Source organism: Cololabis saira, chromosome 6, assembly GCF_033807715.1.
Source record: "Cololabis saira isolate AMF1-May2022 chromosome 6, fColSai1.1, whole genome shotgun sequence".
Lineage (NCBI taxonomy): Eukaryota > Metazoa > Chordata > Actinopteri > Beloniformes > Belonidae > Cololabis > Cololabis saira.
In genome coordinates this window covers 43,648,419-43,661,776 of record NC_084592.1, presented here as the reverse complement: position 1 = coordinate 43,661,776, position 13,358 = coordinate 43,648,419, and the positions used below count along the sequence as shown (strand labels likewise).

The 13,358-nt window shown below is 41.2% G+C and overlaps 1 protein-coding gene across 1 annotated transcript; it reads right to left on the bottom strand.

The window, feature by feature from the left end:
• Positions 1–4,203: 4,203 nt before the first annotated feature.
• Positions 4,204–12,418, bottom strand: LOC133446575 (ashwin-like). The gene is made up of 4 exons (XM_061724629.1): positions 12,294–12,418; positions 12,028–12,197; positions 5,840–6,086; positions 4,204–4,399 (listed from the first exon to the last, which is right to left on the bottom strand). Exons 1-4 carry the CDS (start codon positions 12,396–12,398, stop codon positions 4,343–4,345), a joined length of 579 nt encoding a protein of 192 aa, XP_061580613.1. The 5' UTR covers positions 12,399–12,418; the 3' UTR covers positions 4,204–4,342.
• Between the last annotated feature and the right edge of the window lie 940 nt (positions 12,419–13,358).

Here is a 13,358-nt window from a genome sequence, read left to right as displayed (position 1 = left end):
CTTGATACAAACTTAACACGATCTGCATCCTTTTCAAATTAAGAGCCTCCTAAGGTTTCAGTGGGGATACCTCATTCATTTCTTAAAAAATGCTTTTATTGTGGAATATATGCAGGAAGCTGTTGGGCTCATTAACTTGCAAAGTTAAAAATTGCAATAATGTTAGAAAAACTAAACAAAAAAGATTATAAGAACAGTAACACAAAGAAAAACAAAAGAAGTAGATGATGATGGCTCATATAAAAAAAAGACTGCTTGTTCTGGACGTACCGGACTCTGAGCCTCCGGTGAAGAAAAAGAAAACAGACATCAAAAAGAGACTTTATAAAGAAGGATATATCATGTTGGGATTTACAGCAGCTGATTCAGACCCTCAGAAACCTCCGTGCTTTTTATGTGGAGAGGTTTCTGTCAAACCGGACCATGAAACCAGTAAACAGAGTTAGGGTCAATCCCAATACACCCCCTACTTTCTACCACTAGCCCTAAAAAAGAAACCACAGATTTTAGGAGACTTGAAATCTTCCCAGGGGCCTGTCCCAATACTCCCACTACTCCTACTTTTCAGCACCACCCCTAAAATGTGCTTGCTACGTCACTGCGTGGTTTACGTTCGGGTACGTAAGCGACTGCGTAGTTACGTTTGCACAAACGTCACACCATATCAGGAAGCCCAGAGCTAAAAGCTGTTTTAATTTCAGCTGTAGTGCTGTTAATATGCCACTTTATTAAGTTTTAATATTTTTTCAGGCGTAAAAGTAACCGTTAAGATCCCCAACCTGGGCTCAGTTTATCCAAATAACGCCTGTTAAACTTAAACTTAAACTTTATTTATTTATATAGCACCAACTCATGCAGTGTAAATGCAACTCATGGTGCTTTACATACAAAATAAAATAACAATCAAAAGTACAATTTAAAACATCCCATACGACCCCACCCCCCAACCCCCCACACATACACACACCCTCACTCACACTCATACACATGTGCATACACTCACACGCCCACACACACACACACACACACACACACACACACACACACACACACACACACAGTAAATGGACTGGTGACATGGCTTAGCACTAACGATCCAGGTGAGGAAAACACTACCTATGGGTGGCCGTCCCCACCGAGAGGCTCCACCGACCACGACCACAGGGAGCATCGCCACAGAGACCCCCCCAACCCGGACAGACCGGGGCAGACCCCACACAGAAGGTGGAGTCCCCCCCCCCAGCTACCCAGGCCTGAGGGATCCCCATGACGACACCCCCATGGGCGGAGCAGGCACACCTCCCAGTGTGGACGACCCCCTTGAGGAAACACTGGAGCTAAAAACTAAAAGATTAAAAGAAAGTAAGAAATGCCTAAAAGTGTAAAATTTTAGAGAAATCTATACAAAACTTAAGATGAATAATAAATAACATAAAATACAAAGTCACTAAAATGGATTAAAGGTTTAAAGATAATCAAAAAGCTAAACAAGTAAATACAATAAATACAATAAATAGCTGAAAAGACTAGGTAAATGAGATCAGATAAAAGCCAAGCTAAAAAGGTGTGTCTTGAGCCTCCTTTTAAAAATATCAACGTTCTCTGCGGCCCTGAGGTTCTCTGGCAGGCTGTTCCATAAAGAGGGGCCATAATGGCTGAATGCAGCCTCACCGTGGGTTTTGGTCCCGGTTCGGGGAATGGTTAAAAGGCCGGTGCCAGAGGACCTCAGGGTCCGTGAGGGTTGATACGGTAAAAGCAGGTCAGATAAATAAGATGGCCCAAGACCGTTAAGACACTTAAAAACCAGTAAAAGAACCTTAAGATCGATCCTGAAGTGGACGGGGAGCCAATGCAGCGATTTTAAAACAGGTGTAATGTGCTCCCGCCCTTTGGTCCTCGTCAGCACGCGAGCGGCTGAATTCTGTAATAGTTGTAGGTTCTTAATACTCTTTTTAGGAAGACCAGAGAGCAGGGCATTACAATAATCTAAACGACATGAGATAAAAGCATGCATCAGCACCTCCGTGCTGGCCTGAGAGAGAAACGGGCGGACTCTGGCTATATTCTTAAGATGGTAAAAACCTATCTTCGTAATATTCTTTATGTGTGGAATAAAAGTGAGCTCAGAGTCAAAAATAACAATATAAAATAAAAATAAAAAATAACACCCAGGTTCTTTACACATTTCAAAGGTTTAAATCTTGTAGTTTTGGTAAAAGTTTCTCTCTCTGGCCTTCAGGACCAATAACTAAAACCTCTATTTTGTCCTGGTTGAGCTGTAGGAAATTATCTGCCATCCATGACTTAATATCTAAAATACAGTTAAAAAGGGCATCAAGTGGCCCTGTGTCATCAGGAGACACGGCGTTAAGAAATTTGATCCGATGTTTTCGGAGAAGAGCCGCCGGCTCGGAGCAGCAGCAGCAGCAGCAGCCGGAGTACAGATGTGATCACCAGGTCAACCTGCGCCGTCGTCCGGGGAGAAACCTGCAGCTCTGTGGAGAATTACCGCTGGCTGAAATAAATCATTTAGGAAGATAAATGTTGGTTTAATAGATGAAATCTAACAGTTGTAGCTACGCCTGTTAAGAAATTTGTTCAGAAAATTTCGGGATTTCTGCCTGCCGGCTCGGGAGCTGATTTATGGGTCCACGTTAAATCGACGCGGAGCCTACGGCGTAGGGTACGGCGTACGGCGCGCGTCGCCGCGTAACCTACGCCGTAGGCTCTGCGTTGGTGTAACGCGGAACCATAAATCAGCCTTTATTCTGGCGAGGTTTGAAAAAGACTTCACAACAACGGGCAAACTAGTGATTATGTACATTCACTGAGTGAATATTATGAAAGTAAAATATATATTTCTGGCTAGAAATGTAATCAAAACGTATTTTTATGCAGAAACTAACTCAAAATATTGATTTTATTCACTAAAAAATAAGAAATGTCCGGCATGTTTTTTTTTTTTGATTCAGTCCGCACATGACGACGAAAAGCATTCTGGGAAATTTTTCTGGCCCTAGTTCAACTAGTGAGGATCGGAAATCCCTCGATCCGTAGGGACAGATTCATAGCCACTACACTAGTTTTCTCCACTACCACTAAGTGAAAAGAGGAATTGGGACACCACTACCCTCACGGGAACAGGCAAAATTTAGGGGTAGGACTGAAAAGTAGGGGTAGAGGGGGGATTGGGACAGGGCCTTAGTTACATTCAGATATTTCAAACTCAGCATTCTTCTAATAAAAGTTTGTGTTATGAAATCATTTCGAGCTGAAAACTCAATAAGATGTAGGTCGTTTTTAAAAGTTCCGGCGAGTAGAAGATCCATGGAAGATGCAAAGTTTCCACCGATGTCGGATGTAAAGAGCGTGAAGTTCACTTCTCTCTCAGTGTTTCAGTCGACCGCCGTTTAATTGTGTTTCAACTGTAATTAAAATAAATGAAGACGAGTCGCTGGACTGACGTATTACTTTGTGTTTATTCTTAAAAAAAGCTGTTGGTACAAACACAATCAACCCAAACACGTGTTCCTGTGTGTTCGTGATGAACTTTGTCCTCGTAGATGATTCATCAACAGAAGTAATAACCCACCCACTTCATTTCATCCGTCTGAATTATTAAAGGGCGACATTCAAATATATGAATGCGAGTTTCCAACTTCACTTCCCGTTTCCTGGTGGAATTTCAAACAACTCTGAGTATTCATGTCCAGGTTATCGGCAAACAATCACGATAACGCACCAAACTAATGATCAAAAACCCTGAATAACTGGTGAGATGTGGTTAAAAAAACAAACACAACAACCCAGGTTTCAGATCCTAAAAAGATCCAAGACTATCCACGATTACTAAGTCCGTTTAGTGGTTTTTTTCTTCTTCTTAAAAACGACAAACATCTACAGTACGAAGGTGTGAGGAATCGTCTCGTGACACTTCATGCATCTCCGTCTTCAGGATTCGTCTCGACTCGTCCGTTTTACATCCGGCCGGTTATTCAAAACTCGACCGAACGGGTTGAACTTTAACTCAACTGTCGTTGGTATCAAGTTCCTGGATGAAGAACCAAACGGAGGATGAAGGTGATGGGAAGAGCACTTGACGGTCGTGGAGACGAGGAAGCCCCGAGTCTTCGGCGAGCGGGACGATCTCCTGAGCCGCGGTCGGCGGTTCGGTCGTGGTCAGAAACGCTCAGGTGGAACTCGATGAACGTCGACGCGTTTCTGGGAACCGTTGAGGTTTGGGAACCGTGACGAGGCTGGTGAGATCCGTCGGAGACGCGGAGAGAGGAGCGGGACCTGCCGGCCGGAGGCGGAGCTCCCGTCGGAGGTCGGGGGTCCGGGGTCACGGCCACGTCACGTGCTGGATCTTCTTCTTCACCTCCGGAGACTGGAGTGCACCCTGAACAAAAGATGGAAAAAAAAGGTGGCATTTATAATAAATAAACCCTGATCGTCCCCTGGGCGTAAATATCATAGACATGTATACGTAGATGCCCCATAGAGCTGCTGCGATACGTCAACGTCGCCGCCATATTGGATGTTCAAGACTGCGCTGTAAAATAAAGGCTGAAATATGGTTCTGCGTCAAAACGGCGCCGTGCCTACGGCGTGTGGTTTTCGTCCACGCAGAACACACGCCGTCACTTGCGCCGTCACTGACGCGTACCTCCCGAAAATTGTAACAACGCATCGAGGCAACGCAGACCACATGCAGACCTAGGGGACTGTGATTGGTTCGCTCGGTAGCAACGCATTTCCGGTTTCCGGTTTGAAGCAGTCGTGAACTTTCAGTGCCCTTTTCTTCGTGTATGTGTGATTTTTTTTTGTTTTTGTTTTTTGCAAAATAGTTGTCTTTATCTTTGATTTACTGTGACCGGAAAAAGTCGGATAAATCATTCAGAAAAAGATCGCTAACTAGCGGCCGCGGGGGGTACTGCACCGCGACGAAATGGAGTGACGGAGAAGTCCGAAGGTTCACGACGGCGTCACAGCTGCGGCGTGTGCTCTGCGTTGGTGTGGCGCAGAAGCTTAATTCAGCCTTAATACAAGTAAATTGACTTATTTTCATAAAGCGCCGTTCTACAAACAAATGTACGTTTTACGTCTCATTTATTCATTCACACACGCACTAATATACTTGGGAAACAGTTAGGCACCAAATATAATATATTTAATTTTCTCAGATGGCAAAAATAAGAACTTTATTGATCCCACATAGGAGTAATTCATGTTATATCAGCTCACAAAAAATAAAGAAAAATCACAAAAATAAGAAAAATAGAGAAACATATTTTCTCATCAACAAAGCATATTTTACATAAACATATTAAAAAAATGTCAAGTAACAAATAACATTTAAACCATTTTTCAGGTTTTTTCAGTTATTTTATTGTCTGAAAAATGGTTCAAATGTTATTTTGTTATTTGAAAAATTTTAAATTTCTTTTGTTGATGAGAAAATATGTTTCTCTATTTTTCTTATTTTTGTGAGGGGGGATATATATTGTATTTCGGCACTACCTAGTTCTCTATAGCTGATATAACATGAATTACTCCTATGTGGGATCAATAAAGTTCTTATTTTTGCCATCTCAGAAATTAAATATATTATATTTGGTGCCTAACTGTTTCACAAGTATATTAGTGCATGTGTGAATGAATAAATGAGACGTAAAACGTACATTTCTTTGTAGAAAGATGCTTTATGAAAATAAGTCCATTTACTTGTATTAGTTTACTTGAACATCCAATATGGCGGCGACGTTGACGTACGGCTCAGCGCTCGATGGGGCGTCTACGTATATATGTCTATGGTAAATCTAACACCTAAAGCTCTTACCGAAGCGCTTTCTTCCCTCTTGAGGTTTCCCTTCTCGGCGCCGGGATGCGTGGACGAGGAAGAGGAGGACGAGGAGCTGCTGGAGAGTTTGCGGATGGGGTTGGACAGATCTGCCGCCGGAGGAGGTTTCAACCTCTCCGTCGGCGCGCTCCTTCCCTCCACTTTCTTCACTTTCAGCGGAGCGGAGAGAGACGAGCTCCCGTCGAACACGATCAGGGGCCGTTTCCTGCCGTGGTCGTTGCTGGAGCTGAAAATCATCACCATAATTCATCACAGTTCAGCTCATTTAGGAGTTTATGTTTATAAAGAATTACATGAACGTGAAGAACTACATGTGGCTTTATGAGACTTTCAACTCATCTATGTTGAGTTTATACAGCTGTTTTGAGACGAGGATGAGAGTAAGTAAATAGGATAAAGTAAGTAAAATAAAATGTATTTATATAGCACCTTTCACAGACAACGGAATGTCACAAGGTGCTTCACAAAAAATAAAACAACATCAAACGATGAAAACAAGACAATAAAGATAAAAAACTCCTCCTCCTCACAAGAGAACAATTAACCACCAATGCAGACCTGTCAAGTCTCCCGTTTTGGTCGTAATACCACTGTATTTTACCCCTCTTTCCCGTCGTCCTCCCATATTAGTTCTTACCCCATTTCATAATATAATAATTAGGGCTGCAGCTATCGAAAATTGCACGCGCGAGGGCCCGTTCATCAGTGTTTTCAGCTTTAATTCCCTTTTATGTTTTCATTTAGACTATTATAGGAATTACATACAGAGCTATGTGTCAACAAAGGTAGAACTATCAGATTCTGAGCTCATAATCATAGTTTTTATGTGATTGACAGTAGGATATTTTACCGTTCACGATAAACCGTCAAAAAAATTCCCCACGGTAAGAATTTGTATCTCACGGTAAAAACGATAAATTCCAGTTGATGATGTTTTTGTGTAAAACTGATTTATGGTTCTGTGTTAAATCCACGCAGAGCCTACGGCGTAGGGTACACGGCGAACCATAAATCAGCCTTAACAAACATGGCAGAAGGCGGATCTGAGAGCGAGGAGCTCGTTGTTAAACGAGGATCCAGCTCTGGAACTGGTTTGGATTTAAAAAGAGTGACGCGGAGCAAACATCATCTATTATATGCAGAGTCTGATAAAAAAACAGTGATTGCAAAGGATGGCAATACAAGTAATTTATTATATATTTTACATTATATATTATTATATAGCCCAGACCTGGGCAATTATTTTTTCCATGGGGCCACATGAGAAACAGAAAATATTGTGGAGGGCCGGGCCAAAAGGCATAACTCAATTCTGCATAATATTAATTGTATTTCTTTATAAAAAACGGTAAATAGTAGCAATTCATACAACACAAATGAGAGTTTGTACAGTGTACACACTGTTTGTACACCATAGACTGGTGTACAAAAACACAGATTAAAATTTTGACCTTTAGTGAAATATTCAGTTGTTTTTAAAGCTTTTAATTCTGATTTTCTTTCAACTCTTTCTCAAACAAGAAACCCTAAAGCCATTATGTCAAAAGTTAAACTCCAAATACGTTTTGTCAACAAAAGGATTTGATTTAACAATTTAAAAATAGCCTACATATGCAACACATGATGGCACCACTAACGCGATCAACACCTGCAACAAAATGCAACAAAACGCAAGATCAATTTTCTCAATTTTTCGAACCGTTGAGAAAAAAGTTGGACTCACTGGATGGATGTTATTTTGACTGCAGTTGCAGCATTGCGCCGCTATGGGGCGCTGTATCAACGACACAGCACCAGCAGAAGACGACGAAATCTCCAGAATTATTTTCCGTGTTTTTCCGCTATTTGTTGTATTAAAAATTGGCGTCCTGGTTTTCCCTGGCTGTTCAAACAGGTAAATATTGTTTCTTTTGCATCCAAGCATGTATTGTTTATTCGTCTTATATTCGGTATATATACAGTACTTTAAAAAGCGACCTGGCGACCAGGAGAAGCAAGAGTGCAGGTGAAACGGTGCAATTAACGTTACAGGCAGTTAAAAAGTAATAAATCATGTTACTGACAAGATGCAGCAATTTTGTCAGGGCTGAAAGTAGTGCACAAATATGCATGAAAGGTGATAGCGAGGGTCAGAGTGCAGGACGGGACGATTTGTGAGGCGAGGGTAACGTTAAGGCTGATTTATGGTTCCGCGTTGAATCCACGCAGAGCCTACGGCGTAGGGTACGCGCCAACGCGCACCTTACGCCGTAGGCTCTGCGTTGGTGTAACGCAGAGGCATAAATCAGTTTTCAGTCATTAGGCGCATATCAACGCGAAGCCAACGTGTACGTGATTTAAACATGACTTTTTATTCATCTTTACAGATCTTCTCAAAAACACAGAGTCAGTGGGTTTGACAAACGGTGGCTGAACCAATTTACCTGCTCAGGCAAACTGAGGAAGGTTTGGTCTGTTATTTATGCCAAAAACACTGTGACCCCCACGCAGCAGGACTATCACTATTTATGTCTGTATCAAAATAAATACAAAAATACTTAATGCATGAATTGTTTTGTTTAAGGTGAAGACACTTCTGCACAGCAGACTGAAGGAGAGGCACTGGGATGATGTTGTAAGGAGGCCATGATGGACCAGGACCATCGATGGATCAGACCAGACCAGGACCAGGACCAGGACCATCCATGGACCAGACCAGAAGGCATTGGACTAACAGGAGCATGAGGAGGAAATGGAAAAATAGGAGGCTGAAATGTTCTCTGTATGGTTGCGAGATTTGTCAGTAAAGAAACCCTACAAAAAGTCAAAATCTTACCAAGACTACTTGTCTTATATCCAGTCGAAAGGTTTTATTTCTAGTCCAAAAAAAATCATTACATTTAAAATAAGACAGTCACTTAAAAAGTAACTCGTTCTAGAAAACCATTTTCACTCATTTCAGTGAAGATCTTCTCTTGTTCCATTGGCAGTTTTTTTTTTACTTTTTATTTTTGGTAAGATTGAGTTCTTATATTTGTATTTATATTTTTATGTTAATAAAATAATGCTTTAACATAATTGTCATATTTTTTCACATCTAATTTTCATATAATTTACATTCTTTGTAAAATGGTTTCTTGGGAAAAAGGGGCAGATTAAATAAGATTCTTCTTTCTGCTCCCTTTCATTCAGAATTTAGGAAGGTTTGTGTTTATATTAAATTGTTTTATTTTATCAATTAATGAAATAAAAAATAAATAAATAAATACATGTTTAATTATATTAGAACTCCCAAAATAAAAAATATCTTGTAAAAAGTGTTTGCTTGAGCTAGTTGAAGTCATGGTATACCCGCACGCGTGTGATCAGGATGGTGCCACCTCTGCCTCAATTAAAGCCAGGAAAAACCCTGTTAATATAAATTTGATGTTATAATTATTTATTTTTACTTGTCATGATGACAGGTGAAGCAGCCTCCCCTGACCGCACGTCCTTGGTTATGATTAAGCAATAAAAAAGAGAAGTTGCCCTGCAAAAAATGTAATTTATTCAACAACAACAATGGTAAACAAAATGTGATGGTAGCTTTCTAAAGACATCACAATATTATCTTTGCTTCCCAAATATTAAGCAAGATACATCATAACAATTGTCACTGAACTGTGATTTTGAGAAAAATTAATTTGTAAATTTTGTACATTTGTAATCTAACCACCTCGTTTAGTGATTTTCAGTTCTTCTTGTTCAGTGAGAGAAATCTAGTCTCTGTTGGGCTTTAACGAGTGCATCAAAGTCAGGTTGAATGTCTGAGGTGGAGATGCGAAGCAAAGCTGAGAGATGATCTATACCTGGATTTGTTGAACTTCATTACTGAGAATGTTTGTTCACATAGGTAGGTAGAGCCAAAGAGAACCAACATCTTTTGAGCATGTCTCCTCATGTTTGGAAAGTTCTCCTCTTTGAGAGAAGAGTAAAAATCCACCAGTGATCCCGACTTAAAGTGCTCCGCCAGCACAGCATCAGACTGCAGGTCAATGAGTTCCATTTGAACATCACTGGGTGCATTATCCACACTGCAGGTCAAGGGAGAGGAAATCATGTGCATTTCATCCTCGATTTTTCTGAGATCTTCAAATCTCCTTGAAAACTCCTCATGCAGTGCTCCCAACATGGATGAATACCTGCAGAGGTGATCAGCTGATGGTGTGACTTCTTTCAGGGTTTGCATGTGAGTGAGACTGTTGCTATCCAGTTGGCTTGAAAGAAACTGCAACTTTCTCATGAACGCCTTCACCAAGCTGTTCATTTCATGAACAAAAAGGCCCTTGCCTTGCAGTTTGGTGTTCAGTTCATTCATCAGTGCAGTCACATCAACAGCAAATGCAAAATCTGCCATCCAGACGTCATCTGAGAGCTCTGGGATGTCTTTGTTTTTCTTTTCACAAAACTCTCGAATCTCTGCTTTCAGGTTCCAAACTCTTTTTAGCACTCTGCCAAGGCTAAGCCATCTGACTGTTGTGTGGTAGCCAATGTCACTATGTTCAGTCTCATGCTCCTCCAAAAGTGCAACGAACTGTCTGTGATTCAATGCTCGTGCCCTGATGAAGTTAACTATTTTAGTTACAACATCAATAACATGGTTAATTTTTAGCACTGACTTGCACAACACATGCTGATGTATAATACAATGCAAAAATACCAATTTGTGATCTGCGTCGATTTCAGTCACTTTATCTTGCATACGTTTCAAAAGTCCGACATTTTTCCCGGTCAGATTTGGACAACCGTCCGTTGTGACACCTGCCAGTATGTCCCATTTAAGTCCCAGTGTGTCCAAGCACGCATTTACCTCCGTGAACAGATCGCCCCCCGTCGTAGTCCCTTTCATTGGCCGCACTGCTGCCAGCTCCTCCGTAATCTTGAAGTCCGTTATCCCACGGACGAATACAAGTAACTGAGCTGTGTCACGGACATCACAGCTCTCATCCAAAGCCAAGGAGAAGAAGTCAAAACCTGCCACTTCACGTTGCAGCTGAAGCTCCAGATTCCCCGCAATGTCCTCGATCCTTCTGGTCACGGTTCGCCTGGACAGCGGGACTTGCTCAAATGCTTCTTTTTTTTCAGGGCATATAAGTGCTGCAGAGTCCACCAAGCATTCTTTCACAAACTCCCCCTCCGAGAATGGCTTACTGTTTTTAGCGATTTTGTGGGATATCACAAAGCTGGTCTTGGATGCTGCATCCCTGGATCATGGATGTAGCCCTGGATGCGTGAAGCTTGGTAAAAAAGCCCTGCTGCTTTTGTAGCTTAGCAAGCAAAGCTTCCGATGTCCGCGCCTTTTCAGCATCACTGAAGTTTTTATATTTCTCCGCGTGTTTCGTCTCGTAATGCCGACTCAAATTGTAATCTTTAAACACGGCGATCTGCTCTCCACAAACTAAACACACGGCTTTACCTCCGACTTCAGTAAATAAATACTTAGCAGTCCATGTTTTGTTGAAAATCCTGCATTCGGCATCCACCTTTCTTTTTTTAGCGCGAGCGGACATTTCTGCGGGCTGACACCTGCCAGTCTGTCCCTGTGAAGATGTGACCAGATGTCGCATGTAGGCTATCAATTTACATATATTGCGTCATTGTGTTCTGTACGTGAATGAAAAATGACCTTCAAAATAAAAGCAATGCAGCTTTAGCTCACTATGAGGTAAAATTAGAAAATATGTTTATTTTGTAATTTCCAAATAACCTTACGCGGGCCGGTCAGAGCCAATCAAAGGGCCGTATGTGGCCCGGGGGCCGTACAATGCCCAGGTCTGATATAGCCTATAACAGCTGCTGCTGAGGTCTCCACCAGAGTGGTGTAATAATTGGTGTAGTTTAGTAGCATTTAGTATCTTTTAGAGCAGTGTTTTGGCTCCAAAGACTGAATGTGGTGATAGATTTATAGTTACAAAGATGGAGTTGAATTGGTATTTTTTTTATCGTCATTTTTATCGTTATCGGGATAAATGCCAGAAATTATCGTGATACATTTTTTAGTCCATATCGCCCAGCCCTAACTGACAGGTAGATACTTTAGATTTCTTGTAAATCTGTCTTATAATTTAAGATCCTGGTGGTAAATGTCCCTTGTTTTTAAATTCAACCTTGACAGGTAAGCAGTGATGACGCGGCGGAGGGGGCGTTACCTCCCAGGCGCGTGTTCGCCGGCGGGGGCGCGCCTGCCGCGGCTCCCCTCCATCCTCCGGCCCCAGCGGTTGTGGGGTAGACTCCGCTGCGGCAGCGGCATGACGGTCCGCAGGTACAGCTGCGTGAGCCGGTCCCTGCTGCTCCCACACCCGCCGGTCGGGACGTTCCTCTGGTTGGAACAAAACAGCAACATAAACACCAACATTAGAGCGGAGTCCCGGCGTCAGACTGCACCTGCCGGACATGGAGGAGACCCAGGACTCACCTGGTTCAGCAGCAGCTCCAGGAAGCCCTGGGAGAGCAGCTCCGGGTGCAGTAGAACCTCCACATCTGCGGGAGCCGCGTCTCCATTCAGCCCCGCGGCCGCCATGCCGTCTCCCTGCTGCTCTTCTTCTGCTACTGCTGCTGCCGGAGCTGTAACGAGCTCACCCCGCTCAGCACCGCCCCCTGCCGGAGTAGAGGAAGAGAGGAGCTGCAGGACGGCGCTTTTACCTCAACGATCCTGCACAATATGGAGGATTTTTTGTGCCAAAATTAAATAGATAAATACATCATTAATTAATTAAAATGGGAATGAAATATATCATTAATTAATTAAAAGTGTCATTAATTAATTAAATACTGAAATAATAAATATATTGTTTTACTTAAAATTAATTGTATTTTAATTAATTAATGACATTTAATTCTAATTTTAATTAATTAGTGACAAATTTAATTAATTAATGATATATTTATTTCCCATTTTAATTAATTATTGATTATTTTATTTAATTTTGGCACAAAAAATCCTCCATAGCACAAGTGCCATGAAATAAATATATAAATAAATAAATATACCAATATGAAATAATTTGTCATGAAGTAAAAAAAGTTGTAATTTAAAAAATAAAGATTATATTAATTCATTTTTTATTTATTTCATAGTCATATTCATTTAAAAAAAAAAAATGTCATAACGTAGGTATTTATTTAATTTTGAATGAATCTATCTATCCATCCACCCATCCATCCATCCATCCATCCATCCATCCATCCATACATCCATCCATTCATCCATTCATCCATCCATCCCAAAGGTTAAAACAGAGATCTGGATCTGGATCTCATATGTTTTAGAAACTAGAATTGTATTAACATGAATATTTACACTTTATTTTTAATTCATAAACAACACTTTGTCAAAATCTCATTTCAAAAACCTTTTTTTTATTTTTCTGGTTCCATCTGCCAAGAAATTAGAATTAATTAATGTGAACATTTAAAACATCAAAATAACAGTTTGATCTCCTTGAATATTAACACTGAGATTCTTTTTTTTCTCTTAAAA